We start from the raw sequence: 21,794 nt of genomic DNA, 5'->3' as shown, positions 1-21,794 counted from the left end.
TTGAAGTTTAATAATCAATACCTTAAAGTTGTCATGATATTTGTACTTCAACATCACCCAAGCCTCATAATTTATTGCAGCAAAAATTCTAGAAAAGATAGCCTCATCAAATGCTTGTTGAAGTGAATAAAGGACATACAAATCATTTCTTTGATGACTTTGATTTCTACATCATAACCATATTCAATAATCTCTTTTATATATATATATATATATATATATATATATATATATATATATATAATGGGCAGGAGGAGCTGTTGCTGCTTACGTCTAACGTCGATGTGGGCGATCCTCTTCTGCAGAAAGCGAACAGGGTTATTGTCTCGAGCTGCCATCGGCTGCAGCGCCAATTGGTGGCCTCCTTGTCGCGGCATCACCCGTGGTTGACGGGGCTGTTCGCTGACGATGGCAAAGGAGGTACTCGTGCTCTTGCTTACGCTGGGGCCGGAGCCATGGCTGCAACTGACATCAGTGACCACAGTTCGAATAAGAAGACTGCCTGTGCCTCTGGCTCATCCACAGTAGCGTTTCTGCTGCTAACAGCACTTCAGGATCATCGTCCATATCTACCGTCTCCTCCTGTTCAGCCTTCCCATGGTTTATCATGGCCATCCTAAGCCCGCCGGGGTTGGTGCTCGTCGATGCTCCCTCGGCTTCCTGGGTTCGGAACACCCAGAGGTGAAGAAAGTGGCCGATCTGGAACCCGTTGTCCTTCCCCAGCCACATGTATTCGCGTCCCATGACGCGGTAGGCATCGATGGAGGTGACGAACTTGAGGATGAGGTTGTACTCCCTCCCAAACCGACCAAGAACCTTGACCGGCAACCCGGCATTGTTTCTCGTCTGCGTCTTCTCCGCCGCGGTCATGCGTTGCTCCAGCACGAGCCTGTCGAGCTGATTCTTGGGCAGGAGGAGGCGATGCTGCACCTTGTCCTTGTCGCTGTAGGCGACCGTCTTCTGCAACACGCAAACGGGGTCATCGGCTGGAGCGCGCGCCCTCCGCAGCGTCAAGTGCACGCACCGGCACCGCGTCGTGATGCATGATTGATGGTGCTGCCTGCTGGTGGCAGCAGAGGAGTTGCTCGAGCTCATGCTGGGGCCGGAAAGGTAACTGAAACCTGCGACTGCTCCGCCTTCTTCTCTCCCTGGTTGTTGCGTTCAAGCGCTATGAGGACTGGCTGCATGAGCTAATCCTTGGCGTCTCTATATACATATTTGAGATTCCTTTACTTGTTTCGCGATATATCTATTGTCGGGGAATCCGATCTCAATCTTTATCCATCAAGCATTTGTGTTCGATCGAGCATCCAACTCCATCTGCATTTGATCGTCACCAACCCAAAGGTCTGTTAGGTCATCACAAGGTAGTAGCCTTTTCGAGACCAGACTTGCCACTCCGTGCCTTGCCAATCCAAAGCTAGTAATATTCTCAGGTTGGAATGGGTGAAGACTGGATGAAGTCTGACACTTGATAGTTAACCATGAACACCACAAGCAGAACTGCAAAACCAATATCAATGGAGTGTTGAAATAGATAACGAGAAAAGATAGGAAAAAATCGTAAGACAGGATAAAATATTCGATGTTTAACCATCAACATCACAAACTGTACTGCAAAAACAATATGAATGTGGAGTGTTGAATTAGATACCGGGAAAACATAGAGAAAAAGTAAGGTAAGATAAAATATTCTATCTTTCACCATCAGCACCACAAACTGTAAGGTAAGATAAAATATTCTATGTTTAACCATCAACATCGAAAAATGTACTGCTTAGATAACGACAAAAGATAGATAAAAGGAAAGATAAGATAAAAATATTCTATATTTTATTAAAAAATTATAACTTTTAAAAAAATTTATCTTTCGTGATCCAGGTTTATATAGTCCCCATAAGTATATTATATTTAATATAATTTTTTTTCAAAAGATTTTTTCAAGAATCAAAAGTTAATTTTGTTTATCCTTTTATAGATCTTTAATATATTTCACATTTTAATATAATGAACATATATATATTGACAAGTTTAATTTTAATATTCTCTCTCTTCAAACTTGTTCTATCTAATATATCAAAATTTTTTTGAAGTTATTAAAATATTTTAAATTTGAGAGGTTTTATAAGTATATCGACTACATGTTCATTTGTCTTGACATGAAAAAGCTTTACTTCTTTGTTTTTGACGTAGTCTCTTATAAAATAAAATTTTGTATTAATATGTTTCAATCTTTTATAGTAAACTGGATTCTTAATTAAGACAATAATTGATTTATTATTAACATAAATCTCATTTGACTTCTCCTACAACATATGAAGTACTTGGAATAGTCTTTTAAGTCATATTGCATGACAAACATAAGAAGATAATATTATATATTCTGCTTCACAATCTGATAGAGCAACGATGTGTTATTTTTTTTAAGACCATATGAATATAGTTTCACTAAAATAAAATACACATTTGATTGTACTATTTTTTTTATCATCGTAGCTTCTCGCCTAATCATTATCACTGTATCCAATGAACACCAACCTTTTAGATTATGAATAGGACATTTCATACTCAATTGTCTCCTTAATATATTGTAAAATTCTTTTAGCGACCTTTAAATTAAATATGTTAAGAGCTTCCATATATATACTAATTAAACTAACTCCAAATAGTATATCAGGTTAATTACATATTAAATATCTTAAATATCTAACTAAAATTTTATAATAAATTGGATTAATTGATTTACCTTCATTTTCTTGGTCAACTTGATATTATATTCCATAGGTGTATCTATATTGTGACAATCTTTCATGGAAAACTTCTTTAGAATTTTATTTGCATAATTTTTATGTTAGATGAAAATTCTTTCATTGTCTTATATAACTTTGATACCAAGAAAATAAGTCATTAGGCCCAAGTCAGACATCTCAAACTCCTTCATAGAGTATTTAAAATCTTTAATCATAGATATACTATTACCTGTAAAAATTATATCATCCATATATACGTATAAAATAAGATATTTCCATCAAAGTTAAATTTCATGTAAAGAGCATGTTCATATGACATTAGAAAAATTATTTTGAATAAAGTAAGCATCTATTTGAGAATTTAGTTAGGCTGATAAAAATTTACTTTATAATCTTGATTATTAGGATTATAATAACATTCAAAGGAATAGTATCCATATATTTATAAACATAACGTTATATTTCAAACCTTTTAGAATTTTATGATATTCATGGCCTCGACCTCTTTGGCTAAAATTTTCTCTATCACCTTTATTATTTTGAAATTTTTTATTGGTCTAATTTTTGCTACTTTTTCCTTTTTATCTACGACCTCTTCATCTTTAAGATTTTGATTCACTTTTGTTTTTAAGAATAAGCTTGGTTTGTAGTGCTTGTTTATTTTCCTTTTATAAGTCTTTATTTATGAGCTTGAAAAGAACCCATTAGTTATTCTAAAGATATTTGTTCTAAATCTTCAATCATTATAATAATAAAACTTTGGATCTAAATATCTTAATATTTTTTCTATTACTCCTTGATCACTTATTTGTTTACTATTTCATCTCAATTGATGAACAATAGATATGATTTTTTAGAAGCACTTTACTATAATTTTTTGAACTCAACTCAAAAAACTTATAAGCAAAGCCTTTTTACCTTCTTCACACCATCAAATATTTTTTAAAGTATTTACTAGAGTCAATGATCTCGAATATTGTATCATCAAACCCATAATAAATCATGAGTAAAATTTTTTTCTCCCTCTTCCTTTTCAGTTATTTTTTTACTTCTATATTGATTGCTTCTTCTTCTATTGAACTTGATTCAACAAATATATCTTCTACAAATTCCTATGTATCTTGAGAGCTTAAAATGACCTTTATTTAGATATACCATACATCATAATATTCTTTTCTCAATATAGGAATTCGAAGTTAGATGGTGCTTCAGAAAGATGTTAGTTTAACCTGAGATTTAATACTAAATATTAAACTAAATAGGTAGAAGAAATAGAGCTATCATACAAAGCAAAAGTAGGACAAAGACAAAATATTTCAATTTCATGTTTCACTCAAAACATTCTTTAACTTCAAAAACTCTTTTATCTTTCATAACCCAGCTTTATATAGTCCATATAGATATATTATATTTATTATATTTAATATGAATCATTCTTTTAATTCTAAGAATTTTTTTAAGAATTAATAGTTAATTTGATTTATTCTTTTATAAGCATTTAATATATTTTACCTCGACAAACTTAATTATAACATGAAGGTGTATATATATGCTTTCTCATTACTGTTAACAATATTCATAATTTGGTTGTACGAAGGAATTTAAATACGATAACTCTGTCAAGATTGGCAGCTAAATTTCTAGATAGAATGCAATCTAAATATGGCTGATTATTAGATTTCTGTAGTGATCCAATGCCAACTATTAGAAGGCAAATAAACTTTTCTATAGTTCACTATGACATATTCCAATTACATTTGTCTTCGAGTTCTTTGTTGAATTGGTATCTGCTTTTATCAGTTATGTGCAGACTCTGACTGGGAAACATTTCATTCTTTACCACGTACTTAAGCTGCAGAATTCAGCACCATCAGAAAGGGATGCAGTGCTTAATACTGTAGAACATGCACAAGATAATTCTACTACATGGCCAAGTGGTGTTCATGGGACTGTAACGGGCACATCATTCAAGTTCATTCCTAATCAATCATATCATGTTTGTAATCATTCCTAATTGATGTAGTGGCATTTGCAGTTTAATTTGATTTCAGCAGACTTTGTTCTTAGGAAAGAATGATTGATCATACTTATTTTGACACATATTCACATCTATATTATCTTTATTTTGACACATCGGATTGACGATCAAAATTGATGATATCAAATAGCTCTAATATCAGAATATGTAAGAATCAAAATTAATTATGTCATGTTGGCTTTGATTTCATGTTGCAGTGAAGAAACATAATACAAGAATCAGTTTAGTATGTTCAGACTGCATTCTTCTGCATCTTAAAGATCAGTAACATACATGTACATATGTCCATCTTTTTCACAGATAAATATCCATTAATTTGGTTCATTATTGATAATAGTTCAATCAAATCTCCAGCTAATAATAAGATCATAGTCAAAATCCCAATCCTTTCATTGAGTGTTGGATGAACACAGATCTTACTTTCTGGAGAACACAGCCCACAGTATTGGATCTACCACCTGTGCCCCTTTTTCCTCCTCACGGAACATTTTGCATGGATGAGCAGTACGAAAACATCAAGCAGAGGTACATATTACAGCCACCACCAAAAGAAAAAGCCACAGAAGTTGCCGAGATGGGAAGAAATGTACAAGAAAATAGTTTGCCCCACCACATGGCCGGCACACCGCCCATCGTCTGACTTTGGGTTCCCAAGGAAAGCAGAAAAGGTTCGCTGGTGATTGCTGAATGAACGCATCCTGCTTGTTGGATTGTTCTTATTCTTCTTCGGCTTTGTAAAACCTTTCTTATTTACAAACCACAGCATTGATGAATCTCTGATATGATCCATAAGATGTGAGTCGATTTGGTTCTCTTCACAGTAAAGGTGACAGCCGGAGAAAATGACACGTGGACTATCGAGTGTCATTTCGATGTCAAATAATCTTTTTTATTTGGAACATAAACAGAGTGCAGTTCTGTTGATGGTACATTTGTACGTCACGTGCAATGCATGTGCAACATCGAGAGTGTATCTACCCCGACTCCGTGTCTCTCCGTCACGTCGAACGTATCTCACAGTCTGTATCTGCGGCCTTAATCCAAGGTCGGGTTTCACATCAGTCTTCCCCATGTCCGACGACCCAAAACTCTACCGTCCGTTCCAACTCCGCCCCGATTAGTTGCGCAATTACGCAGCAGGTGGGACCGACGTCACGTGTCGCCGGACACGCCCTTCGGATTCGTACTCGTTGAGATCCAACGACTTGTACCGCATTCATATTCCTATGCGCTCTGCTTCTCGTTACGTCGACGGCTGAGATGAGATTCCTCTGACGAAAGGAACGGTCGATCTTAAGGTCCGCATATATATTTATTTGCTTATAAATAAATAAAAAAGAAAAAAAGGAAAAATGCTGTTTTTTCTGCCCCTTTTTTGCTCTCCTCTTCTAAGCATCGCCTCCCGCTTTCCCTTCTTCCTCCTCTTCTTCTTCTTCTTCGTCGTCGGCGTCGTCGAGAATTCTACTGCCGAGATCGATCTCTTCGGGTTTCGTTCGGATCTCGAAGGCACGAGAGGATCCTTGAAGGCTCCGTTCCGGCGGGCGGCGCGGCGCGGCGGTGACAGCGATGGAGTCGATTCTGGCGCGGGCGCTGGAGTACACCCTCAAGTACTGGCTCAAGTCCTTCTCTCGCGACCAGTTCAAGCTCCAAGGCCGCACTGCCCAGCTCTCTAACCTTGGTTTGGATCCCTCGTCTCCTCCTCGAGAACTGGATCTTGAATAGTCCTTAATTTAATTCCTCTTTGTTGATTGGGTTTCTTTGAATGGGATTTGATTGTTTAAGATATAAATGGGGATGCCCTGCACGCGAGCGTTGGGTTTCCGCCGGCGCTAGATGTGACCACTGCTAGAGTCGGCAAGCTTGAGATCACGGTGATCAAGATCGGGCCTTTACGATTCATATGTTTGGAATTGAGAGGTGAATTGTTGACTGGAATATTTGATTTATTGCTGAATTGTGGTTGTTGGATTTTTTTTTTTTTTTGGGTCCAGCTGCCGTCTGTTTCAAATGTGCAATATGAGCCGATTCTGGTCCAGATCGACAGGCTCGATCTAGTTCTTGAAGAGAATGTGGACGCTGATAACTCGAAGAACCCAAAAAGGTGATATTTGGTTGTTTTAAGGCTTGAATTCTTGATCGATATGTTCAATCTTGGTCGAATTTTTCATGTTCCTCGTGTTTCTTGAAGTGCTCCAGCCTCAACTAGCTCATCCAAAGGCAGTGGATACGGATTTGCAGATAAGGTAAAGGCTCTAATTTGTTGGTTTCGTTTTTCTGGGTTATACTTTGGTTCTACCATTATTTTGTTTGGTGATATTATGATCTGAGCTACCTGGTGTTGGTGATTGGTGATTGGTGGTTTGGTTTAAAGCTTAATGGAAGAATATTATGAAGGAAATTTTATGAGGTTTTCATGCCAAGATGGAATCTGGTCATTGTTCCTATTTGTTTGTGAACATGTGTCATCTCTTACTCTTGCCCTAGGGGAGCCTTTGGCCACACACAAGAAAGAACAAGGGAGAGAAGAAACACAAGAACAAGAAGTGGGAGAAATTAAAATATAAATTAATGAAGACAAATTGGCCTCCCTTTGTAGGAAGTGATTCTAAGTAAAATATATATTAATTTTGGCTGAAGGAAGGGATTCTAAGTAATTCTAGATAAGTATATGAAATTTGAAAAGAATCATGCACAATTGAGTTTCTTGCTTTCTGAGCTTCCCAATTGGGGGTCATATTTCTGAATTAAAATCAGCATATATTACATGGTTAGATTGATTTCTTGCCTTTTCGAGTTTGGTCAAATTGTTTCAGGATCCAGTAGTTTTGACTCCCATGACATGGAGGCTTTAACATTCCTAGCATACATAGATATCCGGAAGTGTAAGGAATTTGGTATGACTTGGTTGTAAAATCTGACATTGATGGTTTGGATCAAGGTATGTAATTTTGAATAATACCGTCCGGTACGTACCGGTTCATCAGCTTACCGGTACACAGACCATCCCTTACTGGACGGAACGAAATATATTTATATATATAAATGAGGCGACATTGCCTCGGCGACGTCGCCCTGCCTGAGAGAAGAGAGAATATACCGAGCGGTATACCGTTTTGTACCATATCGAGCGAACATCGAAACTCCGGTACAGTACGAAATTGCATACCTTGATTTGGATCACTATATATGAAATAAGGGGCATGTTAAAGCAACTAGTGAGTGTCATTATGGAGTTCTACAATAAGTAGAATGATGATAGATAGGGAAGATCTCATAGGTGAAACCTGAGCACGTTAATATACAAGTCATAGGAGGACTTCTGATGTTCTAGCTATTCTAAATTTCTCTCTTGCATCTGCTTAGTCCTTACTGTGAGTCAGACTCAAAATGTTACGTTAAGGTTTTGGGAGAAACATTGAACGAGAATTTTTGCTCCAAATAGAGTTTACATGTGTCATCTACAACTATAAATATGACACTATAGACAAAGGTATGAATAGCATACTAAGCTCTCTCTCTCTCTCTCTCTCTCTCTCTCTCAAGTTGTAAGTCGTGAAAGCAGGATTGAATCCAGGTTGTTGTAGTTAACAGTTGAAGTTCTACCATCTAAGTAATTGACATCTTAAAAAATACGAGTAGGTGAATATAATTTGGTGAAAGCACACTTAGTAATACCATACTGAGTTACTAGCAGTTATCAGGGTGAGTTTTAGACAACTGCATGGAAAAGCAATAAACTATAATGAGAGGAAAACCAAATATCAGAGTCCTACAAGTTTATAGCCTCCTCATATAAATCTAGATTTAAATATAGGCCCACTGTTACTCTTGTTCTAAGGGTCAATATGGTATTTTTATTTGGATGAATTTTTCCTTCTCCAAAGAAGACACTATTATGTTCTATCAAGTAAAGTCCTATTTCCCCCTTGAGAGTTAATGAAATCATGTAAATACATTGTAAATGAATAATATGAATGTCCGATGAAAATGCTTATTGCTATATGCTCCAATAAGTTTGAATTTGAATTTAAACTGCAGACATGGCTACCTAAACTTGCAAGACATGGTAAATTTGAAGGCATAAATTTTCAATACTTGCACAAATATTTATTGATATATAAAATATATTGTATTTTGACCTGATCGAAGTTAATCACTATACTATATACTTTATGTTTAAAAAAATTTAAGAAGCATGTGTTTTATGTGAAGCACAATTTTGCATACCTCCCGAACTAATTTGTGTCAATCGATATTTACTAGTTTGACCAAGTATTGGTGTCCAAACATATGGCTTATATTATGCCATCATCAACTTGTTTGGTTTCCTCATACACAATAATCGATCATTTATTTATCTGCACCTTCTTGAAAAGATGCTTGAACCCTGGATAACTTAATGATGCAAGTAGGCAAGCTTCCATGTGCATCTCATGTAATTGACTGTCACATATTAGAAGGGTTTAAGATTTGGTCGGAAGCCAGATTAAATACAATACTTATTTTAGTGGAGACTTTCATGAGATGGTACATATATTTTTAGGAGATGCACTATAAACACCATTTAAAAAGAATATACATATATATATATATATATATATATATATATATATATATATATATATATATATATATAACTTCTTGAAAATATCTTATTTAGGTTGAACTATTTTTTTCTGTTTTCTAGAATTATTAATATCAATAGGCAAGTAACTGAAACCAGTTAAATGCTTCATAATTATTTCTTAAGCAATTGGTATGATGGACTATTTGTATATACACACACACAAACACACACACATATATGATGGACTATCTCTTGGCAAACAAATTTGTGCAGATTCAAAATAGCTAGTTGCCATATTTTTGCTCATCTTGCCTGTGGGCTAGTAATTCCAAATAGAATAACTTCTACTGCATAATTAATATCTCGTAACAAATCTAGCATCAGGAGGAGAGACTCTTATGTCATCCTTGCTTGTAAAGAATTTATATTTCTTAACTGTTGAAAGATATTCTAATAATGTAAAAGGTATGAGACATTAACTATACGGTGAGCCATTCATTTCTGAGGATCTTTATCTTGTTTACCATGGGCTTTAACAAAGGATGTACTGGATCATCTCAGGATGAGACTAGGCCATTAGCTTGCCTTCATGGCATTCATTTAACTTACATTGATGGACGATTATCGATCTTTGACTAGATGTAATTCTTAATTTGTGTCTTAGATTGCAGATGGAATGACTCTGGAAGTAGGTACTGTTAATCTTATGATTGAGACACGTGGTGGCACTAGGCAGCAGGGAGGTGCAATTTGGTAATTTCTTGGTCTCTCTCATTGTTCGAAGTGTATATGTTGCAAATTTGCATTTATATTGCCACCTTTAGACTTTTCACGTGGAAGAACAGTTTTCAGGATTAATTCATGTCAGTACTTCGTGATATTTGCAATGATAATAATCATCTAAATCAATTGACATAAAAAAGAAGAAGCTATATTGTCACTACATAGGGTCGGCTACGTGAATCTTTTCCCACTGTTGTGCTTAGTTTAAGGAGTATCAAAATTCTTCCTTGTTTAGCTTTGGTCTAAACTTTGCATGCAATGATTTTTGCTTCAGTTCTGTTTGTTTACCTGTTCTCCTTCTGTGGTTTCCCACTGTCTTAACAAGTCAGAATAACTTGTTTTTTGATAGTGATTGTATAACTAGGTTCTTCATTATAAAGTTTTCAGCCTGCTGGCACTTGATTACCATAGCAATAGATTTTTTGGTTGTGGTCAAGGCCACAGTGATTGATAATCGAAATAGACTATAAGTCTTGACAACAAGAGGTTTTCTGATCATGTTATGGAGGAAATGTAAAACTATTGGTAAAATAAAAGACATATAGAAAGTTAAAGGAAAAATAAAAGGTATATACCATGGTTCGCCTTATCGGTCTGTACTGGTATACCGACCAGTTGTTGGCACAGTACGTATTGAACCATACTATGTGTACTAACACATGGTACGATGGGGCATATCGATGTACTACCTCTACCGATTCCTTTTCGAACCGGTATGTACTACCCATACCGAGCATTATGTCTCGGTACGGCAAACTTTGGTATATCCTAAATGGAAAGAGAAAACTAAGGAATAGTCAAGTAGAGGGGGGAAGGAGAAAGAACCAGAACACCTAGGTGGTAACTCCTTGAAAGGTATAGGCAAAAGGCTTATTTGCATATGTGCAAGCATATGAAAGAAATACCATAAAACTAATATAAATTCATAGACATGTAAAATTAAGTAGTTTTTCAATGATTCATGAATTATACAAAAATCATATGCACTTAATTTTGTTTCATATTGGGTATCATTGTTTATTGAATATTGAAATAAAGAGCAGATAAAGTAGGTATCATTGTTTCATATTGGATATCCTAATTATAATTGTTAGACTTAATTTTCACTCTATCGTGTCATTACAAGTGTTGCATACTTCCTAAAATACTAATGTAACCATAATAAGAAAACAAATTATGTTATAGCAATTAAGATATAGTGGTGTGCATCAGGGCTGAAAAAACAAGCATAACATAGAAGATTTACCAAAACAACATATTCACTGAATCATTGTTGTTATGGTTCATTGCACAAGTGTGTAAAGCAATTGTTTTTGCTTGTATCTTGTTATTAAAAATATACTTGCACCTTGTGTTACTAAGAATCAGAGTTTTTTTATATGTTTTAGTTTATTATTATTCTTTATAATTAATTATTTGTAACAAACTACATCTTAAAAGAAAAAGTGGGCCTTAAGGTCTTAAGCTTCCTAGGGTCCATCTAGGGTTGGGACACAAAAAAAAAAATCCCACGCCTATAGGTTGTGGGGGTAGCTAAATGACCTAGGTTCATTGCTTAGGCAGCCAATGTTAATTATGAAACCATCAGAAAGAATCCATCTGACTTGTAAGGATTGTCTTTCATTAAGCAAACTCCTCATTTGATGTTCATTATTAAGTATTGTAAGACAATCCTATCAATCATGTTTATGAAATTTTGATCTCTACATTCAGCTCTTACAAGGATTCCTTAAGGACCTTCCTACACAGAAATAAAAGGATGCATATCAGCCCACTCTGTTCAAGATTAGGATCAATCCCCTTAATTGACCCGAAAAAATCCTTGAAATCATTTTATGGTCACCAAGACTTCAAAACAGAAATCATAGGCTCGTCATAAATAAAGATAAACATGAACTTTGGAGTTTCGTCTAGATCCTCAAACCTTAGTCCTTTCTGAAGATAGAGCCGCATAAGGATATTTTCATATATATACAATTTCAGTGTGTAAATGTTCACATGAAATGGGCAATGTGAAGATTGTTTGTAATGACCACTATATTTCATCAAAGCATGATACATAACCTGAGCAAGCATAGTGAAATGTTGGACTACCAATGCGTTTGTAGTTATGGGAGGAAATAAGTGACTAGTTAATGACCATTCTTGTAGTGTAGTTTCTCATATTTGTATTTCCTGTGCTTCCAGTACTCTAGTAATTTATCAAGGATGTTTGCATTTCGGCATCCACAAGCTTTACATTTTCTGATCAGTTTCATATAAGAATTAGTGGTTCTTCGTCAAGCTAATGCTACTTATTCCTCGCAAAATTTATTCGACTCTATGCATTGGTTCTTGTGCAAAACTAATTTATGATTTCTGTCTCTCTGATTAGGTCATCTCCATTAGCATCTATTACCATCCGCAACCTTTTGCTCTATACAACAAACGAAAGCTGGCAGGTATTAACTCTAGAATGATGTAGCATCCATTTATTCTAAGGTTGCATGACTAAATTCCATTTCATTCATTTCCTGGTAACAGGTAGTCAATCTCAAGGAAGCGCGGGATTTTTCCAATAACAAGAAATTCATATATGTTTTCAAGGTTTTCATTATTGCTGATATAGACAACTTGTTCCACAGTTTGTTATGTTTGTTATATTTGCAAGTCAGAAATTTTTTTCCTGTTTTGCACTGAAATCATAATTTCTTATGTACTGCAGAAGTTGGAATGGGAATCACTTTCGGTAGACCTTTTACCACATCCAGATATGTTCATGGATGCACGTATGGCGTCTTCTAGCAACCAAGGGAATAAGCGAGATGCTGATGGCGCAAAGCGATTGTTTTTTGGTGGTGAAAGGTTCCTAGAAGGAATTTCTGGAGAGGCTCATGTAATGCAATATCATTTTCTAGATATAAAATTAAATTATTTGGACCACAATGGCACTCTTAAGTTATTGATTATTCATTATACTTCAGATCACAGTGCAGAGGACAGAACATAATAGTCCACTAGGGCTTGAGGTTCAGTTGCATATTCCTGAAGCTGTTTGTCCTGCTTTAAGTGAACCAGGTGATGAATGATCATTATCTAGCTCAATTATAATTTAATTTGTGCTTATTTTGTTGACATATTTATGTTTGAGCAGGCCTACGAGCTCTTCTCCGTTTTATGACTGGTTTCTATGTTTGCTTAAATAGGGGAGATGTGGATCCAAAGGCTCAACAGGTTTCTACTAATTTTATGATTTTCTTATTATTATAGTCTGAAATTTTGTTGAAATACAGTTAGACATTTGGAATATAATAAGGAGCCTCAAACCTCAATCTCATTTGGGCAGCGTTGTACTGAAGCAGCAGGATGTTCACTGGTTTCTATTATCATCGATCATATCTTTCTCTGTATTAAAGATGCTGGTGAGGGTCACTGAAGAATCTGTAAGAATGTTATCCATTCTGCTATCATGAATCTGAGACACACAATTGTCTTGTTTTTCAGACTTCCAACTTGAACTTTTGATGCAGTCACTCTTTTTCTCAAGGGTAAAAACTTCTTCATTTTCAGTTTTTGTGGTTAATCTTGAATAATTTCTTGTTCAAATCTTATTTCTTAGAAAGAAAGGTCTATTCATGAATTTGTCTCATATGATATAAAACATAAAATAGTCCACTTTGCTTTAGGACAAAATTTGTGTGGCTATTATAGATTCTATCTTCCAGTTCTCTTGCTTTTATGTCGTGTGCAGCATGGATGTAGGAAAAAGAAGAATGTCATGATTTTATGAATTCTATGAGGATTTGCTTATTCCTGTGTTTACAAGTCTGTTTCTAAAGCATGCTAATACCTCTGTGTTCCTGATTTGTGATGTTTGTTGAACTCATCTGGAGCTATGTTGTCTAATAGGCTAGTCTATCTGATGGAGAAACTACAAAAACCTTGTCTCGCATTATGCTCGGTGGACTATTTCTGAGGTAATTCCAGTGCTTCTGTTTCCAAAAAATTCTCACACATATTCAATATCAGAAATCTATTTTTTCCCTTTACATTTTAAAATGATCTTTCAAACAAATCCATAGTTGGTCATGCTTAGGAAGTTGTGGATCAGTGGACCATATTCATTATTGAAAAATTGGCACATCTGGCAAATGATGTGTGTGCGTGAGAGTGAGGGAGAGAGATGTTCTGAGACATGCCATGATTAAGTAAATATAGGTGAAAACTGCAATGTGTTTTGATGTCTTGTGTTAATGTTCTTGAAGTGGAAGCTTGGTACTAGATGTAAAATGTTGAGTTCTCTTGTAGGGAGATACTGTTGCAATTCTAAATTTTGTTTGAGTTTCACTTTATAAGTTAGACTAACAAAGGTGAAATGTGGTATTATTTTCGAGTGTTAGGCAACTGATGAGAAAGATAGAGGGTGATTAAAGTGAAATTGGGTCCCTTGAAAGAGAGATTATAATGGATTCATCTTTTCATCTAAGGGACTTATTTTGCATTGACTGGTAGCTGAGCACTAATTTTTAATTTTCATGGCAAATGTTTCAAGATTGTTAGTTTGCATGTTGTGTATCAGTATATTGCTGATATTTTCCACTCATTACTAACTTTTCACTCAGTGAACGATTTCGACAAGTAAAAGGACTGACTAGAAGAAGATCATGAGAGTTGAAGCAGTTGGATGCTAAATGTTCTAATTAAAAAGAAAATTTGTCCAAAATGATAGAAACTCCGAAAAGATGTCAATGGCTTCACGAACTATTAAAGTTTGTGAGAGAACTCAGGCTCTGTATTTAGAGTTGTCATTAAGATTCCGAGAAGCTGAAAGGATAAATGGTGGTAGTGGCTTGGGATTCTTGTGCTTTCCTACTCTGCTATTAGATTTTCTCATATTTACGGGAAACGACAGGTATATGCTTTTAGACAATGTATGCAGGACGTGATAGCATGTGATTTTTTTTCTGTAACAAGCAAATAAAGCAGACTTCAGTTTTTCTAAATCTGCTTTTAGACCAAGCAATAATGGAATGGTATCCTTTTACTCTTCAGTGTGTAGCTTCTAAATAGCTGGTTTCTGTTAAATAACATTTTCTCTAGGTGCATCATGGAAATTCATAATAAGAGCACATGCCGAAGAGTGCTCTCTCTCGAACATATGTTGGCTCTATGTGTCATTGCTACTACCATAAGTTCGAGCCGATCATCTCCATGACGTTCATGTACTTGGGATTAATTGAGCAGTTGCCACAGTTTGATACTTAAACAATCTGTTTTATTGGTTTGCTCTGGAGTTTACAAGTTTGCATAGAAGCAAATGCTAATATTAATCTTTTGCATTCTTTTGTACAATACATCATTGCTTGTGTTTGTGGGAAAGGATTGCTGTGCTAGTTGGTGTTGATAGTGTCAACACACAGACACTCCAACTTTTGGCATGTCTCGGTTGGCACAGGGGGTGTTTATCAGCATGGCATGGCAGCTACCATGGTAAAAGGTTATTAGCATTTAGCACAACCTCATGCCATGAAAAGATTCTTGTTGGTAAGATTCTGCCTATTGACATTATATCTGGCCTTTGGAGTATTAGTCATCACTGTTACTATAAAGCAATCCTCGTGTTTTCTAAATATTGGTTGGCATAGCCAAATTACTATTATGGCCTTCAACACTGAACTTCTACTGCTACTCCAGCACCCAGTCATGATTTTGAGCACCACTTGAATATGCCGGAGTCCAAGACTTTGATAATGGAACTCCTAAGCATAGCCTACTGCTCTATTCAGGAAAAGGAATATGAAAGAAAAAAAAGAAATCTATGGTATAGACTTCTGATTCTTTAGTTAAAGAAAGAGAGAAAATCCATGTGTAGATTTCTGATTCTCTGGTTTGCAATGCCATGGCTTTATCTGATGCCTGAGATAACTGTTAAGATTGTTCAAGTGTTTTGTCATCATTCATTTCTTAACTTGCCCTTTTGAGTTGAAAAACTTATATTGCCAGAAATAGAATACTGAGTAGTGGTAAACTATAAGACATACTAGAGCAATTCTACCTGCATATTTTACACTTTAACATCCATGCTAATTTAGTAATAATTTCAGTGGAACATTGAATTTCATGATGGTACTTCTCTTTGTTTTTTCAACATATGGATCCTTTTTATATCATTACCAGATGTCATTAGTAATTTGCTTATTTCTTTTTTATTCTATGATACTGGGTTAGGTATTGGAGTTTCAAAGTATTAATCAAATTGCTTGTTGATTTAAGGCATGATGAAAAATATGGGACAACTGTTGAAAGTTGCAACTGATATCTTATATAGATCTTGTCGAACTTTGTTTTTCTTTTTGCCATTTCTAGTGCTATACTATTGAGTTAAACATGCAAACTGTTTTCTCATCTGCAGGGACACCTTTTCACACCCTCCATGCACATTAATACAGCCGTCTCTGAGGGCTACACCAGAGGAACTTCTACATGTCCCAGCATTTGGTTGTTACCTGAATTCATTGTTACATTTTACCATCATATTTATTCAACTATCTTTTGTCAAACTAGGGTTGCATTGACTTTTACTTGAAACTGATTATTTTCATCATATTTTGAGCAGGTCAGAACTTCTGCCCTCCAATTTATCCTTTAGAAGATCAGCACATGAACTTCAGTATTGGCATTCCTTTGATTTCTCTCCATTCTCTTCAAATCAATCCTTCACCTACCCCTCCAAAGTTTGCTTCACAGACAGTTATTGATTGTCAACCACTTATGGTACACTTACTGCCAACCATAAGGTTTCATGTTGTTGGCACTTGTTTTTATTTTGTACATTTAGTTAGTTAATTAAAATAGGATTTCTTTATTTTCAGATTACTCTTCAGGAAGAATCCTGTTTAAGGATTTCCTCTTTCTTAGCTGATGGAATCATGGTCAATCCTGGTGCTGTGCTGCCTGATTTTTCAGTGAACTCCTTTGAATTTAGCCTGAAAGAGTTTGACCTTGCTGTACCTTTAGAAGCTCAAAAAACTAGTAATTTGTCCGGAAATGGAAATTATGGTTCTCATGCATCCTTTTCTGGAGCAAGACTTCATGTTGAGGACCTGTATTTTGCTATATCACCATCAATAAAATGTACTTTGCTAAATCTGGAAGCAGATCCAGCTTGCTTTAGCCTCTGGGAATATCAACCAATTGATGCTAGTCAGAAGAAGTGGACTACTCGAGCTTCACATCTTAGTGTTTCACTGGAAACCTGCAATAGTTCAACAATACAGTTAAGTTCCACTGATTGGCATGCTGGTTTGTGGAGATGCGTTGAGCTCCATGAAGTATGTTTTGAGGCAGCTATGGCAACTGCAGATGGGGGCCCTTTGATAGAAGTACCTCCTCCAGAAGGTGTAGTCAGAATTGGAGTTTTCTGCCAGCATTATATATCAAACGCTTCAGTCGAGCAGTTATTCTTCGTTTTAGATCTGTATGCCTATTTTGGCGGTGTCAGTGAAAAAATAAGAAAAGCTAGCAAAGGTAACAAACAGAGGAGTGGTGATTATTTTGGTGATAAGATGATGAAAAAGATGCCCAGTGATACTGCAGTAAGCTTAACCATAAACAATCTCCGCCTTAAATTTTTGGAATCTTCATCTATCGATATTCATGGCATGCCTTTAGTTCAGTTTGATGGACAAGATCTGTTCCTAAAAGTTTCTCACCGGACTCTAGGTGGTGCTTTTGCAGTATCAACTAGCTTACTCTGGGAGACTGTTTCCATTTACTGTTTGGATGGAATGGATGCATTGTCTCAAGAGAATGGCATACAGACACCAAGTGAACATGACAGTCTAGCTAATGGCAATGGATATACCCAAATGAGAGCTGTTTTCTGGGTTGATAATCAAAACAAGCGTCAAAAGAAACCAGTTCCATTTCTTGACATGACCATGGTCCATGTGATGCCTTACGATCTACAAGATACAGAAAGTCATAGTCTGAATGCATCTTTTAAGGTCAATGGTGTACGTCTAGGTGGAGGAATGCATTATACTGAGTCATTGCTGCATCGATTTGGTATACTTGGGCCAGATGGTGGCCCAGGAGAAGGACTCTTGAAAGGATTAAAGAATTTATCCTCAGGACCACTAGCAAAACTTTTCAAAACATCACCTCCTCCCATTGAAGCCACTAAGGAAGAAAGTAAGGCAATTATATTTAGAACGATACATTTTTACATATTCTCTATGATACCTAAAGAATTGTCATACAGTACAGGAACTAGCTTATCATGTTTAGGTGCAGCTTTTGATTGCATTCTGAAGTGCATCTTTGCTTGTACAAAAGCACAGTAACTATTGGAACATCAGGGTAAATGCCTAACCATGGAATAGTGATGCTGATAAAGTGCTTATAAAGAATCATGTTGTCTTCCAGAAAGAGATTAACATAGTGGCTTCTGACTTCTGAGCTTCTTAAAATATAGAGTTATAGTGCCTTTTAATTTGTTTTCTTTTTTTCTGGTAACTCTTGTAACTTGTTGCTCGTCTATACTGATATATGCCTCTGTTCATGGAAATAACAGAAGAAAGACACTACTGTGTATTGCTTGTATAATATTGTATATCTTATTATGTGGCCATGCAAAGATCTGGTTCAATATCTACTTACTGTTAAGGAGCATGCAACTAATTATTGTCCTGAGTAGTGCAGTCTCTAAATCCTGTATGTGAAATTAGGCAGTTATATTTTTTGTGCTTCTATCTTTTGTTTTTATATAGATTAGATAGGTGTTTTTTGGTAGATTGATGGTCATCATTTTCATATCAGATGAAACTTCCGAGGAGGAGGATCATGGCAGACTTTTGGAGATGCGGATGCCTGATGATGTTGATGTATGTATAGCATTCAACAATTGGTTATTTGCTCTAGAAGGAACACAGGAGATGGAAGAAGGATGGTTGCAGTGTGCAGGTGATAATCTAAGCAGAGAAGAAAGATGTTGGCATACAACCTTCCAAAGTTTCCATGTAAAAGCAAAGAGTAATTCTGAACCAAATTTTAGAAACAAGGTGAACTTGGGCACAAAACGTAAGTTTCCTGTGGAATTGATCACGGTAAGCATTTAGTGTATTTAAATTTTCTGCTGCCTTTCAAAATAGCACCTATTTTCTATCTTTTTTATTGGTTGCAAATTTAAAGTTATTGTCCAGCATGTATGGTCGGTCAACCTAAAAACATCGTTCAATTTTGGTAGATGAGTGGTAAACTGTGTGATATCAGCATCTGATAGCTGGTTGGACCAGTAGTATGGCAGGCTCATTCTACCAAGCAATTATAGACTTTGATACTGAGTAAATTAGCAGGTAAACATAATCTGTGTTATTAGGTATCGCAGAAACTTCAATATATGGAGGGCCTGTAGTCATATATTAGCATCTAAGTTGAATTACAACATATGCACTGATAACCCACAAGCGATCTGATCCTTTCCCATTAAAGGCATACATGCACCTGGAAATTTGTGCTAAAGATTTAGCATCCATCAGAATGAGCGAGTGGCTTAAAGATATGTTGGGATGTATATCACATATCACAGGTTGGCATAATTCAAAGTGAATGTGCTTTCTAGACCTGCCAGTATACATTCTCCATGATCCCAATGGATCTTCAAAATCAGTAATATCCTTCTGATTAATCAATAAAAGATAAACTTAAGCTTGGGCCGTCATCGTAGAAGACAACAATTTTCCTTTGATTTGTAAAAATGTGGTAAAATTTTCCCTTGTTGTTCACTTGTTATATTTGTTGATGTGTAGCTTGGGATAATTGCAGGTAGGTATAGAAGGTTTACAGGCATTGAAGCCACATCCAAAGGATGTTAACCAAGTAGAGAGAGATCTGACATTCGGGAACATCAATAATAATGGTGTAGATATTGAAGTCTGCTTAATTGTCCCTGAGGATGATAGTGATCTGGAGGCAAAGTGGAGTGTGGAGAATGTAAAGTTTTCAGTTAAACAACCGGTAAAAGAAATAGCACTTCTATTTTTTTTTCTCTCTTGTTCCCTTTGTGTGGGGGTGGAAATTTAGATATGCATAATGCTTTGTCATGCAGATCGAGGCAGTTGCTACAAAGGAGGAACTGGAGCACCTTGCTTTTCTTTGCAGGTCTGAAGTCGATTCGGTTGGTAGAATCGCTGCAGGAATGTTGCGTTTGCTTAGGCTTGATAAGTCACTCGGCCAGGGTGCTATAGATCAGCTCTCAAACCTAGGTACGCAATTTTTTTTTTTTGGAAAATGTGCTTCCCATATGTTTCTCTTAGTTAAGAATGATTGAGCTGGGTCTTTAAATGGGCGAAATAATAGTTTACACATGTTAAGATTCCGACATGAATAAGAGAAAGCTTGTAACCGAACCTTAATTTTGATATCCTACTGATATCTAGGCTTGATTAAACAAGAAAATAAATCTTCACAGTTATGACTAGTTCGTAACCGTATCTTGAAACTGGTAAATTGTCTTGTGATCATTTTCTTGTGAAGTCACCGATCCGCAATCTGTTTTATAGTGTGAAAACCCCATGAAAAATTTACCTCCTCTTTCGACCTTCTTCATTTTCATGTTTATCATACCGTGACTTGCTTGCAGGAAGTGGGAGCATAGACAAAGTTCTGACACCAGAAAAAATGAGTAGGCGAAGTAGTTTTGCCAGTGTCAGCTTCACCCCCAGGGCTCCGACTTCAAATGCAATACTAGAGAGCCCAAATGAAAGCGTGGAATCGACCATTACCATGTTAGAAGTAGAAATTTTGGATTTGCAGTCCAAGTGCTCTTCGCTTATTTCAGAGTTAGGTAGCTCAGACGGCTCCGAACATGTTTCAGATGTAAAATACTTCACAGAGAAGCTCGAGAACATGCAAACTCTGTTGACCAGGTTGCGGACTCTTGTTTAATTCTGTTGCAAGGTGGACTTTTTGTTCTGGTCAGGAAAAAAATTCTGACCACTATTGTATTCACTTAATTCTTTTTGTACATAAAAGTGGGAATGTTGTTCTACATACTGGCTTGAAATAAGCAACAGGTCAACTGCCGCCATAGATATATATAGGGATTTTGTTATTCCCCATGGTTTGATGAACATCGTTCTTATGAGTTGACGGAAAATGGTAATTGGGTCTAGTTATGCATTGCTGGATTGTGGAAAGAATGCTATGGTTTGTCTTCTACTCTGTCATCAGAATTGCTCCAACTCATAATTCAGTGCTTGTGAACAATGTTCATCTATCAAGTGTGCAAGATTCTTTTGGTCGTCGCAAATGATGTGGTGAGAACAGGGTTCAACAATTAACATCTTTACTAACTAAACTAATTGATATCTTCTGAAGGAGGAAACTAATAGGGTCATTTGTTTTTTCTGCTTACAGAAGGTTTTTCGGACCTTCACTGACGCCACAGCTGCATGAGTCTGAGCAATAGAAAGGTGGTAGTCAGTAATCTTAGTTAATAAAGATTTTATTAGACCATCATAAGGTCCTAAAATCGTGAACATTGTTTACTTGTCGTCAAGTGACATACCACCATACGTAATGCCCACAGCATCCATTGCAGTGGGGAAACCAGAGCTCTTCCTTTCAAATTTGGTCTTCTTTTCATCTTCAGTCCTTGAAATGCCTCATGAAGAAA

The 21,794-nt window shown here is 36.1% G+C and overlaps 1 protein-coding gene across 3 annotated transcripts; it reads left to right on the top strand.

Moving 5' to 3' along the window:
• The first annotated feature begins 6,147 nt into the window (after positions 1 to 6,147).
• LOC135584378 (uncharacterized) lies at positions 6,148 to 21,298 on the top strand. 3 transcript variants are annotated; one of them, XM_065187746.1, is made up of 20 exons: positions 6,148 to 6,466; positions 6,571 to 6,659; positions 6,780 to 6,889; positions 6,977 to 7,031; positions 10,020 to 10,108; positions 12,513 to 12,579; positions 12,662 to 12,724; positions 12,843 to 13,013; positions 13,102 to 13,195; positions 13,272 to 13,351; positions 13,464 to 13,539; positions 13,622 to 13,665; positions 14,027 to 14,094; positions 16,530 to 16,615; positions 16,734 to 16,891; positions 16,990 to 18,310; positions 18,938 to 19,224; positions 19,943 to 20,134; positions 20,226 to 20,382; positions 20,760 to 21,298. In XM_065187746.1, the coding sequence occupies exons 1-20, from the start codon at positions 6,355 to 6,357 to the stop codon at positions 21,062 to 21,064; spliced, it is 3,624 nt and encodes a 1,207-aa protein (XP_065043818.1). In that variant the 5' UTR covers positions 6,148 to 6,354; the 3' UTR covers positions 21,065 to 21,298. The 3 variants fall into 3 exon arrangements, with proteins under 3 accessions (XP_065043818.1, XP_065043820.1, XP_065043819.1); XM_065187748.1 differs by lacking the exon at positions 6,148 to 6,466 and having other exon boundaries at positions 6,571 to 6,705; positions 10,027 to 10,108; XM_065187747.1 differs by lacking the exon at positions 6,148 to 6,466 and having other exon boundaries at positions 6,571 to 6,705.
• The last annotated feature ends 496 nt before the right edge of the window (positions 21,299 to 21,794 follow it).

The sequence above is a fragment of the Musa acuminata genome, chromosome BXJ1-6, assembly GCF_036884655.1.
Source record: "Musa acuminata AAA Group cultivar baxijiao chromosome BXJ1-6, Cavendish_Baxijiao_AAA, whole genome shotgun sequence".
NCBI lineage: Eukaryota > Viridiplantae > Streptophyta > Magnoliopsida > Zingiberales > Musaceae > Musa > Musa acuminata.
This window is presented reverse-complemented; position numbering and strand designations above follow the sequence as displayed.